The following is a 13,168-nucleotide window of genomic DNA, read 5'->3' on the forward strand; positions in this document are numbered from 1 at the left end:
CCGTCAAAGATTATGTCACCATTTAAATGTCTCCTTTGCTGAGCCTGCCTTAGTTTTTTGGTTTGACAATGATTAATCCTAACTTACACTTTTATACTGTATCCACTTCACATATATTCATTGTAATTTTCAAATCTGTGTTTTATAATATCTTGTCTACTCTGGTCAGTCTTATTGTATAATAAAACATTTTAATCAAGCAAGTCGAGACGATGATCACTTAAACGATTTTCTTATTATGTGAGTGACCCCTTTTACTTTTTCCTTACAATTAACTTGTCTTTTAAATAACTTGTCTTTTATATAACTTGTCTCTTACATAAAACTAGCTGGTTTTTTGATTGGTAGAGTAAGTTTTTCAAACAGTCACCTTCCCCTCCCACCCCCAACCCCATCATGTATTTTGTAGTGCACTTGTCTTCTTTCTCAGCCCCCAGATTGTCAGTCACTTAATGTTTGCTTTTTTTTCCTTTTCTTTTTCTTTTAGACCCATCTTACACATGCTTTTTTGTTGTTGAGAGAGCTTGCACGTGGCAGCATGGTCTAGCAGGAAAGGAAAAGGAAATTATTACTGCTCTCTTCTGGCCGCCTGCAATAATAAATCATAACTTGCCTTTCCCTAACTGGTGGCTGGAGACTTATCTTCATAAATGCATGTGACCCAAGAAGTTTCAGTTTACACACCCTATCCCTTGGTGTTCTTGCCTGTGGAGAGCCTTTTCCTTCCTGAAATTAGACAAAGGTTGCAAGAACTGAAGCTGGGCTTCAAAGCACAGGAAGAGAGAATGTTGTCTTATCCTGTTGCTACAGTGGAGATCCAGCTGGCCATGTTTATCTAAGCAGTGTGTGAGACTGCTTGTCCATCTGTGAGGGGCTCAGCACAGCCCTAAGGCTTGCTCTTAAATTTTGAACTTAGAAACCTTCTGAAATGCCTCTTGTATGTTTTCCTACATGTTTATAGACAGCTGTATAGGTTTGGGGTATATACTTAAATTGCTAAGCACTGAGTAGAAGGAAACTTTATAAGCTTTACCTGTTTACCACAGTAGCATTCAACATTGTGTTATACATGTGATGACCAAATTATTTCCTATCCAAACCAGAGCACTATAACAGGGAAAGGAGACACTATTATTAATTATGCGCAGTTTAATAGTAGTAAGCTAAGACTGTCCTGGGCAAACTGGAATCTATAGTCATCTTATTTATACTTAATTATTTCCTTTAAAATATTTAAGCAAGCCCAAATCACTTTACAAAATCAGGGAAGTAGGGGTGGAGATGGAAGTAGAAGTTGTATGATACTTCAAAACTGCTACCCTATCAGTATGACTTTTGATGTCCCTGAAGAGCACTTAGATACCACATCTAAAAGGAAGGTTATATTTTAGAAATTACAGATGAATGTCAAGGTAATAATAATAGCTGACATTATTGGTTTCTTACATGCCTTATCTCCTTTATGCTCCAGCAGCCCTATGAAGAGACTACTGGTATTATTCTCATTTGGCTGTACTTAAAATGATTAACAAAAACTAAAAATCTAAGTACATCTAATTCTAAAGCCTATGCATGCTTTTAACTGTAACAGTATACTGCCTGCCTCTGGACATATTCTGTATCTCTGATTTTTCTTTTTTTAATACAGTCAGTTATACTACCTCTATGTAGAAAACAAGGCGGTGAAGGGACTCTTTCCCTCAGCGTGGCACTGCTGGGCCATGGCTTCATGCTTTGTCGCCAACTCAAGCCATTCTGAAAGGGTTCACTGGTGGGTGGAAAGCAGAACTACCACAGTATCACTTCACCAATTCTGTTTTCATTTTCAAGTGCATAGTGATATGACTAGTCCAGTGTGCTGATAACAGGATTTTGAATACGCACAATAATCAGATCTTAGCACTTCTTAGCCATGCAGTTATGGAAGTCTTGTACCACATCATCAAGGGAAAAAACAGCCCTTCATACACTTTTTCTTTACGGACCTATGCCTTTTTTAAAGTAGTATTTGTTATTAAGTGCATTTATAAACTAAACTTCTGTTGGCTTCCTCTATATGAGTGAGGATAATGCACTTTTTAAAGATTTGGAGTAGTTTACATTGCATATTTTTGTAAGGTGACCTATTATAATTGTGTACTATGTGCCAGGTCCTCTGCTAATTGCTTTACATATTTTTTATTTAATACTCAAAATAATCCTATGATTTAAGTGGATTTATCATCTCCCATGAGTTTCACATGATAAAACTGAAGTACAGAAAAATAATTTACTCAAAGTGTCGTTACTAGAAGTGGCAGAGCATGGACTTGAACCCAGGGAATCTGACTCCACCATCCTTGAATTTAACTATTACACTTAACTTCCGAAGCTTCTACTTTCAACATAGAAATAGTGAATGCAGATTAGAGGTTTGAACTGCAAGTAACAGGAGAGTTGAATGTCGTACTCGTCTGAATTTCCTGCTGGGCAGTTTAGTCTTCACATTGTATCTACTGAAGTGCGTGTATTTCATTATTATCACTAGAGGTGCTAGTGCCTTGGGTGACAGAATTAAGGTTTAGTATTACACCAAAAATGGTATTTGTTCTATTAGTAGCATTCTGTTAGGATAGACTTGTCCAAAAGAATCTTCAGGAAAAATAGTACAAAGTAGTCTCTGACCTTAACAGAAAAGACTGCCAAACCCAGAGTTGGCTGATACAGGGCACTTGTAACCAGGTGGGCTTGGATAGCACAGTACCATGAAATGAGGAATATGCAGGCAGAAATATAAAGTGATAGGAGAGGTTTGTAATAAAATGTTATACTTTATTAAGCCACATAAAGACTGCACTCAAGTAGAAGCACTGAGTGCAATTATGATCTGCATAGTGAAAAGGTACCAGCATTTTATACTTTTCAAGCCTTTGAAACAAGTTAATCTGAAATTTTAACTCAAGGAGCTCTAGAGGGAGCTAATCTATTTATATACATGTATTTTTTTTTTTTAAGTCATCTCAAACCTCAACTATGCTATTAACCAGAGTGATGATTCATTCATACTCATACGGTAGTAATGATCCTTGGAATTATAAATGTACAGTAGTGTCAGATCCTAATCTGAAGCAAATATGTGTTACTTGATTTTCTTTTCAGAATATCCTTTCCTGTACAAGTAATTCACATGCTGTAACCCTCAATAGTACATATGTGTAACACATGTCATAATTTAAAATGAAAGTAATAGCTTTTGCTGATGGAAGACTATTTTTTTTTTCAAAACCATGTTTAAAACATATGATATATCCAAACATAGCTATGGTTCTGTATGCACACATACACGCTTCTACCAGAACCCACACTGGCCATTTTAGGAATTTCCTTGGACTTTAAAATATAAGGAGAAGTAATTATTCTGAGTGCCATGGCTGCCAGGCTACAAATACAGGAAGATGAAATTATGCATCTACTTCTTTTAGGTTAAGGTGAAACCAACCCAATTTAGAGTTTCCTTCTCCTTTAGGTTTGGAGATTGAATTGGATTGTTTTTATAATTCCCATAACCCAAGGCCCCTGGATTTGAGATATGCCAAAGACATCATGGCAGAGCATCCCTATAACATCAACATGTCCCTGCCTTCAAAGTAAATTAAGGCATCTCTTTACCTTAATTCAATTTAAATTAAATTAAATCATACTTCAGTTTGGCAGAAGTGAAAGAATCTTTGTGTTTTCCTTTGCGGAAAGTCATTTATGGTAGAGTTCTGGAAGAAATGAAATCCAGAGAAATGCTAAAACAGTTTTTAAACACGTACAGGAAATTGCGGAATGCTTAGGATAACATGAAGCATATGCAATTTGGCCAGGTATCTGTGAAGAGAGTAGGCAGGTACGTCATTTGAGGACCTGAGAGAAAGCATGGTGAGGTAAATTAGGTGGACAGAAAAGGTCTACAGGATTTCTGGAGAGAGAGACATGGTAGTAGCCCTGTGGAAGGCCTGCACTGTACGTGGAAGGAAGCAGAGGCAGCCTTGCTGGCTCTGGCCCTCCAGCACCTCCCTTTGGTCCTGTGGTCTTCATCTCACTAGATACTCTTAAACAAACTCACTGTCTTGTCACTGTTAGTTAATTTTTTAACTCTTACCCTGGAAGAAAAAATAATGATAAACAGGATTTCCCTCCCTCCATTTCAACCCCATCAGCAGTGTTAATATGAGCTTGCATATAGATGGCATATGTTTTTAATCTATTGAAAGTACTGTACTTGATATTTAGTGGCTTAAACTTTTGTCAGACTAGGAGCATGCCATATAGTGAAGGAAAGAACACATTAATTATGTTTAAGCTAAAGTGAAAAGACTGCAAGTGGATAAATGGATAGAATTAAGGAAACAAAAATATCAGGTAACAGCGCTACTTTTTTTATTGATGCTGAAATTATCTATATGATTCATAGGAATATCTATCTGATTGTCCCTCTTACCCTAGGCATTATTTATTTTAGAACTGTAATAATTTTAAAGTGCTATTGTCAGTTTCTGCTCCTGGCTGATTTCTCTCTTGGCATGATTTTCAGAATTTCAACATTCCTTACTGATCTGGATCTTTTTACCATTAAAAAAAAAATGTCCAAGTGAATAAAATGCTGTATATATGAAAAGGGAATTCATCAAATGAGTTTATTCATGTAAGAGTGTTATGTATTACTGAGAAGTAGACCTTATGTAATGCAGATGAAAGAACATCACATATATCCAAGGTCCAGTCACAGTTTTATCACTTTGTGACTGGTTGGCCTTTAACTAGTTACTTAAACTGTCTCAGTTTACTTATCCACAAATAGGGAAAGTATTACAAGTTTTGCATACATTTCCATATTATTTGAGAGTGAAATGAGAATTAATTTGTATTTTATTTTGAAATCTGGAAACTGATATTCAGATTAAAATAAATATTATACACAGACAAATAAAAGCAATATTTTAATTGTAACTTTACCATATATAGCCTGGTAAGCCATGGAATTTTAGGATGTTGATGTCTGAGGTGTCAAAATTTGTCATCACTTCTGTCCAACTCTTGATACCATACTGAAGATATTGTAACAAAAATAGTATGGAAGTTGACCTTAAGTGTAATTATTCAAGGGGATCTCTTACTAGATACTTCATAATTCATTCAAGAATATATGGAGACATTTAGATAACATGGCCTTATCATATTTACAGACTAAGATTCCTTTGAGAATCTCATGAAAGTTAAAAATCTTCTCCTCAGAAAAATATTCATATGCCCATTTAGAAAGCATTTTACAAGGAATTTCAAGTTGTTCATATCAACAGACCATAATTAAGGCCATATTCACCTTAGATTGTTATGTAGAAGGACTTTGATGATATGGCTTTCTCCCTTTCAGAGAGTTTTCCAGACTATTATGGTCTTCTGTTACAGATCATAATATAGAAGGTTTTTTCCTGCCCACCTGTGCTTCTACTCATTTCTTGCTTTGGCTATATTTCACCTAAAGTCTGTCTCTTAAGCAAACTCAATTCCATCTCCCCCCACCATTGCCTCTCTTTGGTATTTTTTGTCAGTGCTCATTCATAGTGGAAGAAATAAGGGATGACTGTGACCCAGACTAACAAATGCAGGAAGCAGAGGGTCTGGACAGAAATGGCAGTTACAAGTAGTTCCAGGACTACTAAATTAGGCTGCAGCAAGGCTGGAACAGAGATAAATAGTCTAAAGAGCCTGTTAAGATATTCACTTATTCACAATTCTACTAACCCCAAACAGTCAAATATTGGAAATTCTTTGTTACTGGCTTCATTTGTAAACAGCTATTCATTAAGATCTTCTGGAATTTGGCCATTCCCCACCTGTAATAATAAAATATGAAAGTGATTTTTAAATTTTAAAGTATGATAACAGTGTAAGAGAGTATCATATTGGATTATAATGTGATAGTATGATGTGATGATAAATCACGTGTTATCATTTCCATAGTATGAAACATCAGCCAGAAAGACAGACTACAGATATTTTCCTCTAGTGATCCCTCTGACAACTCTGTATTTTTCCAACTTGTAGAATTTTAATCTCCAGGTTTTCTACTTTAACACTAACTCCTCACCAATTCATTACTTCATTTTATCTCATTTCACAAATGGCTCTCAAGATTTAGTGTCTTCAGATGCTGTCTTAAATAAATCTGCATATGTTAACCAGAGCAAAATCCAGGTCAAATATTTTAAAACACAAACATATCCTTAGAATACCAGGAAAGTATGTTCTTATTTTGTACTTCAGCAACAATTGGTCTAGATGTAAAGTGTTACTATTTAGAAAATGAGAATAAGGACACGTAATTTCTTCATAAGCCAGATGGATTCACTGTTGTGGAATTTTGGGTTTTATTGTTGGTTTAAACTTTTATGTCCTAGTGCCAATGTGATCCAATGAGAATCTATTTGTAAAATAAAATCTAGAAGAAGGTAGCATACTACTTAATAATTCATGTGAAATATTAAACTAGAGGATTATTTTATGCTTTTAAAAATATTATTGGTATTGCAAGATAAAGTTTTACAGTAATATTATGATGTTGGTAACCAATATTAAATTTTAAGATTTTTACATTATATAAGCAGAAAACACAGGACACAAACACTTGAGGTGCAGAAATGTTGCTGAGGCAGCATTAACAGTGAGCTGGATTCCCATTAGGTAATATTCATTGAGACAGTATGTGAATATGCTGGGTTTCAAAAAATTTAAAAGGGAGAGAGAGACATTTTAAATTCAGAATACTAACAGGCATCCTTTGGTATCATAAGCATGGTGTGCAGTGTTCTTTATCTATATGAACTTTCATCACCATTCAGAATTCTTTTTTTTTTTTTGAAGTGCACTATTATATTTTTGATAGACAATTCATAGAAATTAACAGCAAATGATAGATAAATTGTTCTTTTTTTCAATAAAAGAGTTTAGAGGGAGAAAAGAAATTTGAAGCAAAAAAAAAGAACATTATTATGAAATGCAAGGTTACTATTTCTGATATTTTAACTGTAATTTTTTAAGCTTTCTTATGTTTATTATGCCAAATTAAGGTCACTAGTGTAGTAGATTTAAACGTTTTTTCATTTCTTTTGATGTAGAAATTTTAGCTTTTAATTTCTTTATCTGGCAGACCACTGATGAATTCATTACCTTCAAGCCAAGCAACTCTTTTTTTCTTATTTTAGAAGCTATTTTGTTTTGTACAAATAGCATTCTATAGGAAGAAGTTATTATACAATGTAATACTTTGTCAACATAAAGAAATATCTTAGGAAGCAAAATTATATTGATAGACTTTGAACAAAAAATATCTTTGTGGGCATTTAAAACACCAAGGAATTACAAGGCCATGGTGAAGAATAGGCTAGTTAAATTGGAAAAGTGAAAGCAAGATATATCTTTCTTTACTGATATGCCATCTATTGAAAATTAGTAGAAGTTAGTCCTAAGTGGCTAACAGTGAACCTCGAGTACTAACTTCCCTGAAGCACTGAAATAGGAAATGGTAGAAGAAACTTGTAAAAGAAACCCTCAGGGATTCCCCTGTGATCCCTTTAATCCTTGAATTGTCAAACCACATGGAAAATAATAGAGCTGTGTAGTTCTAGGACTTAAGTGGTATTATCTTTTTAAAGGAAAATATTAGGTCTTTTCACATTTCTAGACAAGAATAGGGTATGTATTCAGTGCAAAAAAGAGTAACTTTGAACCAGAGATGCATATTGCTTTTTCATTTTTAATATAATATTATTGTTATTTCTGACTAAGCAGGCTGCACCCAGTAGGAAAAACAATTATAGACAATATTTTATTTTCCTTTTTTGAAACAGATGATTCAACGAGAAGCAGATGTAAAAAATAAGGTAACTGCTGTGGCATTGACAGACTCTGTTCACAATGTGTGGCATCAAGAAGCTGGCAAAACAATTCGAGAATGGATGAGAGAGGTGAGACTTGTTTTTATTTTTTTCTTTGTTTGTTTGATTGTTTGTTTTGTCTTTTTTTTTAGTGCTGAGATGAATGGATGTGAGTCTTTTTATCTTGAGCCCCCATCAACCTGTAACACCTCCCATCCTCAAATTCCCTTTCTAGAGGCAGAACATTGAGAGGAAATAGAAAAGGCTAGACATGCTTAAAATAATAATAGAAAACCCGTGTGAAGAACTAATATTTTTGAAAGCCCCCCTCCCTTCTTTTTGGGTTTCTACAGAACACTATATATGTATAATGTTCAATCTACGGTAGGAACTTTGGCTGAAAAAGGTCATGGAGTTAGGAGATTCTTATTCCCTGATGCTTAATTTTTCCACTAGCTATTTAGCATTGGTGCTGCTTAGTTACAAGAAAGAAGCATAAGGTACACTTGGTCTCCTTTTCTTCTTGAAAGGCAGTCAGTATGTGCCACTCTTAAATGGATTGGCTAACTACATCCAGTAGAGGGAAGAGAAGAAAAAAGCTGAAATACTGTTATGCCAGACTCTTGAGCTAAGATAAACCCAGGGGCTAGCCATGGTTCAGCCTCAGGCTAAGAAAGCTTCTTTTCACACTTCCTCAGGGCTGGTGAACCTGAAAACTAACAAGGACTCATTGAATATGCTCCCATTATTATTATTATTTTAACTTTCAGCCTGTTATTTTTTTAATTCCTATTTCAGATAGCCAGCTGAAATTTTCTTTTATTTTTATTTATCTTTCTGATATTATAAGCAGTTGGCATCAGCCACCCTGTGCCATGGTAATTGTTTAGTCATTTACTTACATACTGTGAATGAGCTGATTGACCTTTCTGGTTTTCTTCCAGTGTTTTCTGATAGAATACCCAGGTGGCTCTTCAGCTGATACCATAGGACTGTGTGATGGGTAAATTCTACCAGCCCTCATGATACACTGCAAGGACCACAGAGTTAATGTTTGAAGAGATAGAAAAATTAGGCTATGTAATTTCATAGTAGAATTATATTATCACCAGTCTGTTATCACTGTTGTTTTTCTGCATTAGAAAAAGTACTTTCATCATGCAAAAGTTTAAAATATTTTTATTCCAGTCCTCCTAATACTATCAACATATAAAGATGGGTTTTTAAAATATTTTCTAACATGCAGGTGTTTGATGACCACATAGAAAGCATTACATAAGTAGTAAGGTTAATAAATGGGCTGTTAGTAACTTTTTCGCCCCACACATAAATAGTATGGAATTTGATACTTGGCTCAAACTAAAAACATCCTTGCTCATGATTTTTTCATTCCAGATGATAAATATAACAATATTTATTTAGGTTTACTTTTTAAGTATTTCTAACTAAGGTTGGATTAGGTGTTCCTTTCAAAAATCAGAATGTATTCATCTGTGCAGTTTCCATCGAATGGACTGGACAGTAGTTGAATTCATCATCATTTGATCAAGGCTGCCATTAATTTATTTGCAAGCATAGCTTTTGCAAAACTTATAAAATTTTATAAGTGCCCTAGTTCTTGGATAGTTCTTTCAGTTTCCTCAATTAAGCCTTTGGGAAGCAGTTTGAAGAGTTTTGTATTTTGACCTACCAAAATTGAAATCCCAGCTCAATTACTTACATAACTTTGTAGTTTTAAGCAGTTATTTTATCTCTTTGAGATTCAGTTTTCTCATCTGTAAACTATAATACCTACCTTGCAAACATTGTTGGAAAATAACATATGTAAAGATATAGCACAGTTTCTTGGCACTTTTAAAAAGTTTGGTAAGTTATAGCTGTCACTGTTGTTATAGTCTCACTCCCAAATAATATAAAACACATAAACTGTATTCATCTTTTGTTTTATGAATGGTTTGCATATTCAAAATATCTTACAAAAGGAAAACAGGGTGACATACTGGAAGTAATTCAGAACAAGCATATGGGAGAACTAAATTTTGATAATGGCTCTGGCTAGGTAAATCAATAATTAAGAATTTAGCTTGTACCAACTAGTTTGCTAAGATTTATAATCTTGGATAAACCACTCCATCTTTTTGGGTCTGTTTCATAATTGAATTAGAAACAATAATTCCTATTCCATCTACTTCATGAAATACTGTGAGAATCAAAGGTGATAATCAAGTATGAAAGCTCTTTGAAAAGCAAATGATACTATATAAAGAAATGAGATGTGTTATTATGGAAAACACTATAATATCTCAGAGACTTATATTATGTATCATTCCTGATGGAGCTTTGAAATTGCCCTTGCTCAGTGATCCTTTCCAAAATGAGAACAAAAAGAGAGGCTGTAAAAGTGTATGACAGGTATCCTTGTAGGAACCCACCTAAATGTGTGACCTCTTGTAGAGAAGATTACAGTGTGGTTTGGCAAGATAAGAGTCCAGCGTTTCCAAACACTTAGGATGAAACTTCCTCTCCTTTTCTTTCTCCTTTCTTATTTCCTATCCCCTCTGCAAGACTCCTTGAAATAATGAAAAGAAAACAAACCTGGATTACAGGAAAGGGCTGTTGTCTTAAGCATGGGTGTTGGAAAGTTTTTTGTAAGTATGTTTAAGTATGTTTAAATTAATGTGATACATGTAAGTGGTCAACAAGCATATGAAAAAATGCTCAGCATCACTAATCGTCAGAGAAATGCAAATTAAAACCACAATGAGATACCATCTCACACCAGTCATAATGGCTACTATTTAAAAAAGCAGAAAACAACAGATGTTGGCAAGGAAACAGAGAAAAGGGGATGCATATACACTGTTGGTGGGAATGCAAATTAGTACAGCCTCTGTGGAAAACAGTATGGAGATTTCTCAAAGAACTAAATATAGAACTACTGTTTGATCCAGCAGTGTCACTACTAGGTATCTATCCAAAGCAAAAGAAGTCATTTTACCAAGAACACATCTACACTGGTCTGTTTATTGCAGCACTATTCATGATAGCAAAGTCTTGGAATCAACTAAGCATCCATCAGAGGATGACTGGATAAAGAAAATGTGGTACATATCTATATATATTTAGATAGATATATGCAGATATTTACTATGGAATACTCCTCGGCCATAAAAATGAGTGAAATTATATCTTACAGCAAAAAGGATGGAACTGGAGGCCACTATCTTAAGTGAAGTCACTCCGAAACCACATGTTCTCACTTATAAGTGGGAGCTCAACAATGGGTACATCTGGACATACTAAGTAGAATAATAGACACTGGAGACTCCAAAAGGTGGCAGGTGGAAGATGAAGGATGAGAACTTACCTATTGGATATGATGTATACTATTTGGGGTGACAGTTACACTAAAAGCCCAGACTTTACCATTATGCAGTATATCCATGTAACAAAAGTACACTTGAACCCCCTAAATCTATAAAAATAAAAAAAAGTAATTGATGTTATGTATTCATTTTATAAAAAGCTAATTTTTTAAACCTACCAATTTAGCATACAGAACAAAGGCTAAGGAACATATTATTATATTACTTGTATAATTTCTAAATTTTAATAGCAATTTCCTTTAAAGAAAGAAGGTCAGGTCGGGTGCAGTGGCTCACGCCTGTAATCCCCAGCACTTTGGGAGGCCAAGGCGGGTGGATCACCTGAGATCAAGAGTTTGAAACAAGCCTGACCAACATGGTGAGATCTCGTCTCTACTAAAAATATGCAAATTAGCCAAGCAGTGGTGGTGGGTGCGTATAATCCCAGCTACTCCGGAGGCTGAGACAGGAGAAGCACTTGAACCCAGGAGGCAGAGATTGCAGTGAGCTGAGATCATAACAGTGCACTCCAGCCTGGGCAACAGAGCAAAAGCTCCATAAGAAAGAAACAAGCAAGAGAGAGAAAGACAAAGAGTACTACTTTGAGCAATTACTCCAAGTGAAACCTATTCTGAACTAAAAGACCACACATAGATGCTGAGCCAGCCTCTTGAGGAGAGTTAAAGGGTAACTGAAGGCAGCTCCTGAGGTACTTCTTACTTCGAGCCCCAGGACTGTCCAGGCTGAGTGGGCAGATGTTTCCCAGCATCCCGCTGGCCTCTGAAGTTCTCCAGCCACACCAGATGTATGGTTCTACGTAATAGTTGTGAACCCTTTCCATCACCATTCAGCTTGAGTGTGGGGCCCTAGAAACATGACCTAGTGAACCATAGCTATATTGGTCTGAGGGCACAAAACCTTTCACATTAAAAATCAACCTTTAAAGCAATAATGATTTACAACTCAGACAAACACAATAAAATTGAATAATAATATGGCCTCAACCAAAGCAGTAAGCATCTCCAAATACCTCCAAACACCTTGTACAAGAGTAGCTACTACCTACTTTTCTCTTTAAATATAATATACTAAACTATAATCTTCTTATTTAATAAAACTAATTCATTTCACCCCTACTCTGAAATATTGCTAACCCTTGGTTCAAATGTCAAAGGGAGTCACTCAGCACTGTGGCTTATAGACATTTCTAATCCATATCAGTAGTTCCCCAAATTTTTGATTTTACAAAAAGGGACATTTACAACCACAAAGATCTATAGGATCAACATTTTAGGGTAAAAAAAAAAAAAATGTTTAAATGAAAACACTTAGCTTTAAGAAACACTTGGTACATTACCTCTTTTTTCTTCAGACCCAGAGAAACATTAATGAAGTCTGTCCTCATCTGGCTGCCCTGGCCAAGCCCTTCTTTCTCTATGCTTGTTTGTTGGGACTACCGGAGGCTGCATCTGAGACTCAAGCATGATACTATTGGTACCTCTGGTTCAGCGTGCCTTATTGCCTACTCAGGGGACCTGAGAATAAATATCAGGGGCTGCTAACCCACTCCAGCATATTTTGAATTTAGGTAGGGCTGCCTGCATCACCACCCAGAATACTTTGGTAGTGTTCATCTCAACTAAAAATTGGAATGGGGCCAAACTGGGGCATTGATAAAAGGGATATGTAAGTATCAGGAAAGCAGCAAAAGAGACTTGGCTTCTAAACTGTAGAAACACATCTCAGAATAGGGAGTTAGATTTGATAAAATAAAATTTCAGACAGATTGAATTTAAACATAATAGTTGCATTTCTTTGCATATGTTTATTTAATTTCATTATACTCTATTATATAGTAAACATTTAACTCGTTTTGCCCATTTTTCTATATAATTTTTCCAA

At 35.2% G+C, this 13,168-nt stretch overlaps 1 protein-coding gene across 20 annotated transcripts in view; it reads left to right on the forward strand.

Moving 5' to 3' along the window:
• The window catches only part of ARB2A (ARB2 cotranscriptional regulator A), a 505,249-nt gene that overhangs the window by 326,993 nt on the left and 165,088 nt on the right, over window positions 1-13,168 (forward strand). For 19 of the 20 annotated variants that reach the window (XM_074383667.1, XM_003920753.4, XM_010340429.3 and 16 more), the window contains one exon: window positions 7,875-7,991. In XM_074383667.1, the coding sequence (XP_074239768.1) occupies window positions 7,875-7,991 (117 nt within the window). Of the gene's footprint in view, window positions 1-7,874; window positions 7,992-10,466; window positions 12,616-13,168 lie in introns of those variants that run through there. The other variant, XM_074383656.1, reaches the window with a different exon arrangement.

This window comes from Saimiri boliviensis, chromosome 1 (assembly GCF_048565385.1).
Source record: "Saimiri boliviensis isolate mSaiBol1 chromosome 1, mSaiBol1.pri, whole genome shotgun sequence".
NCBI classification, from domain to species: domain Eukaryota; kingdom Metazoa; phylum Chordata; class Mammalia; order Primates; family Cebidae; genus Saimiri; species Saimiri boliviensis.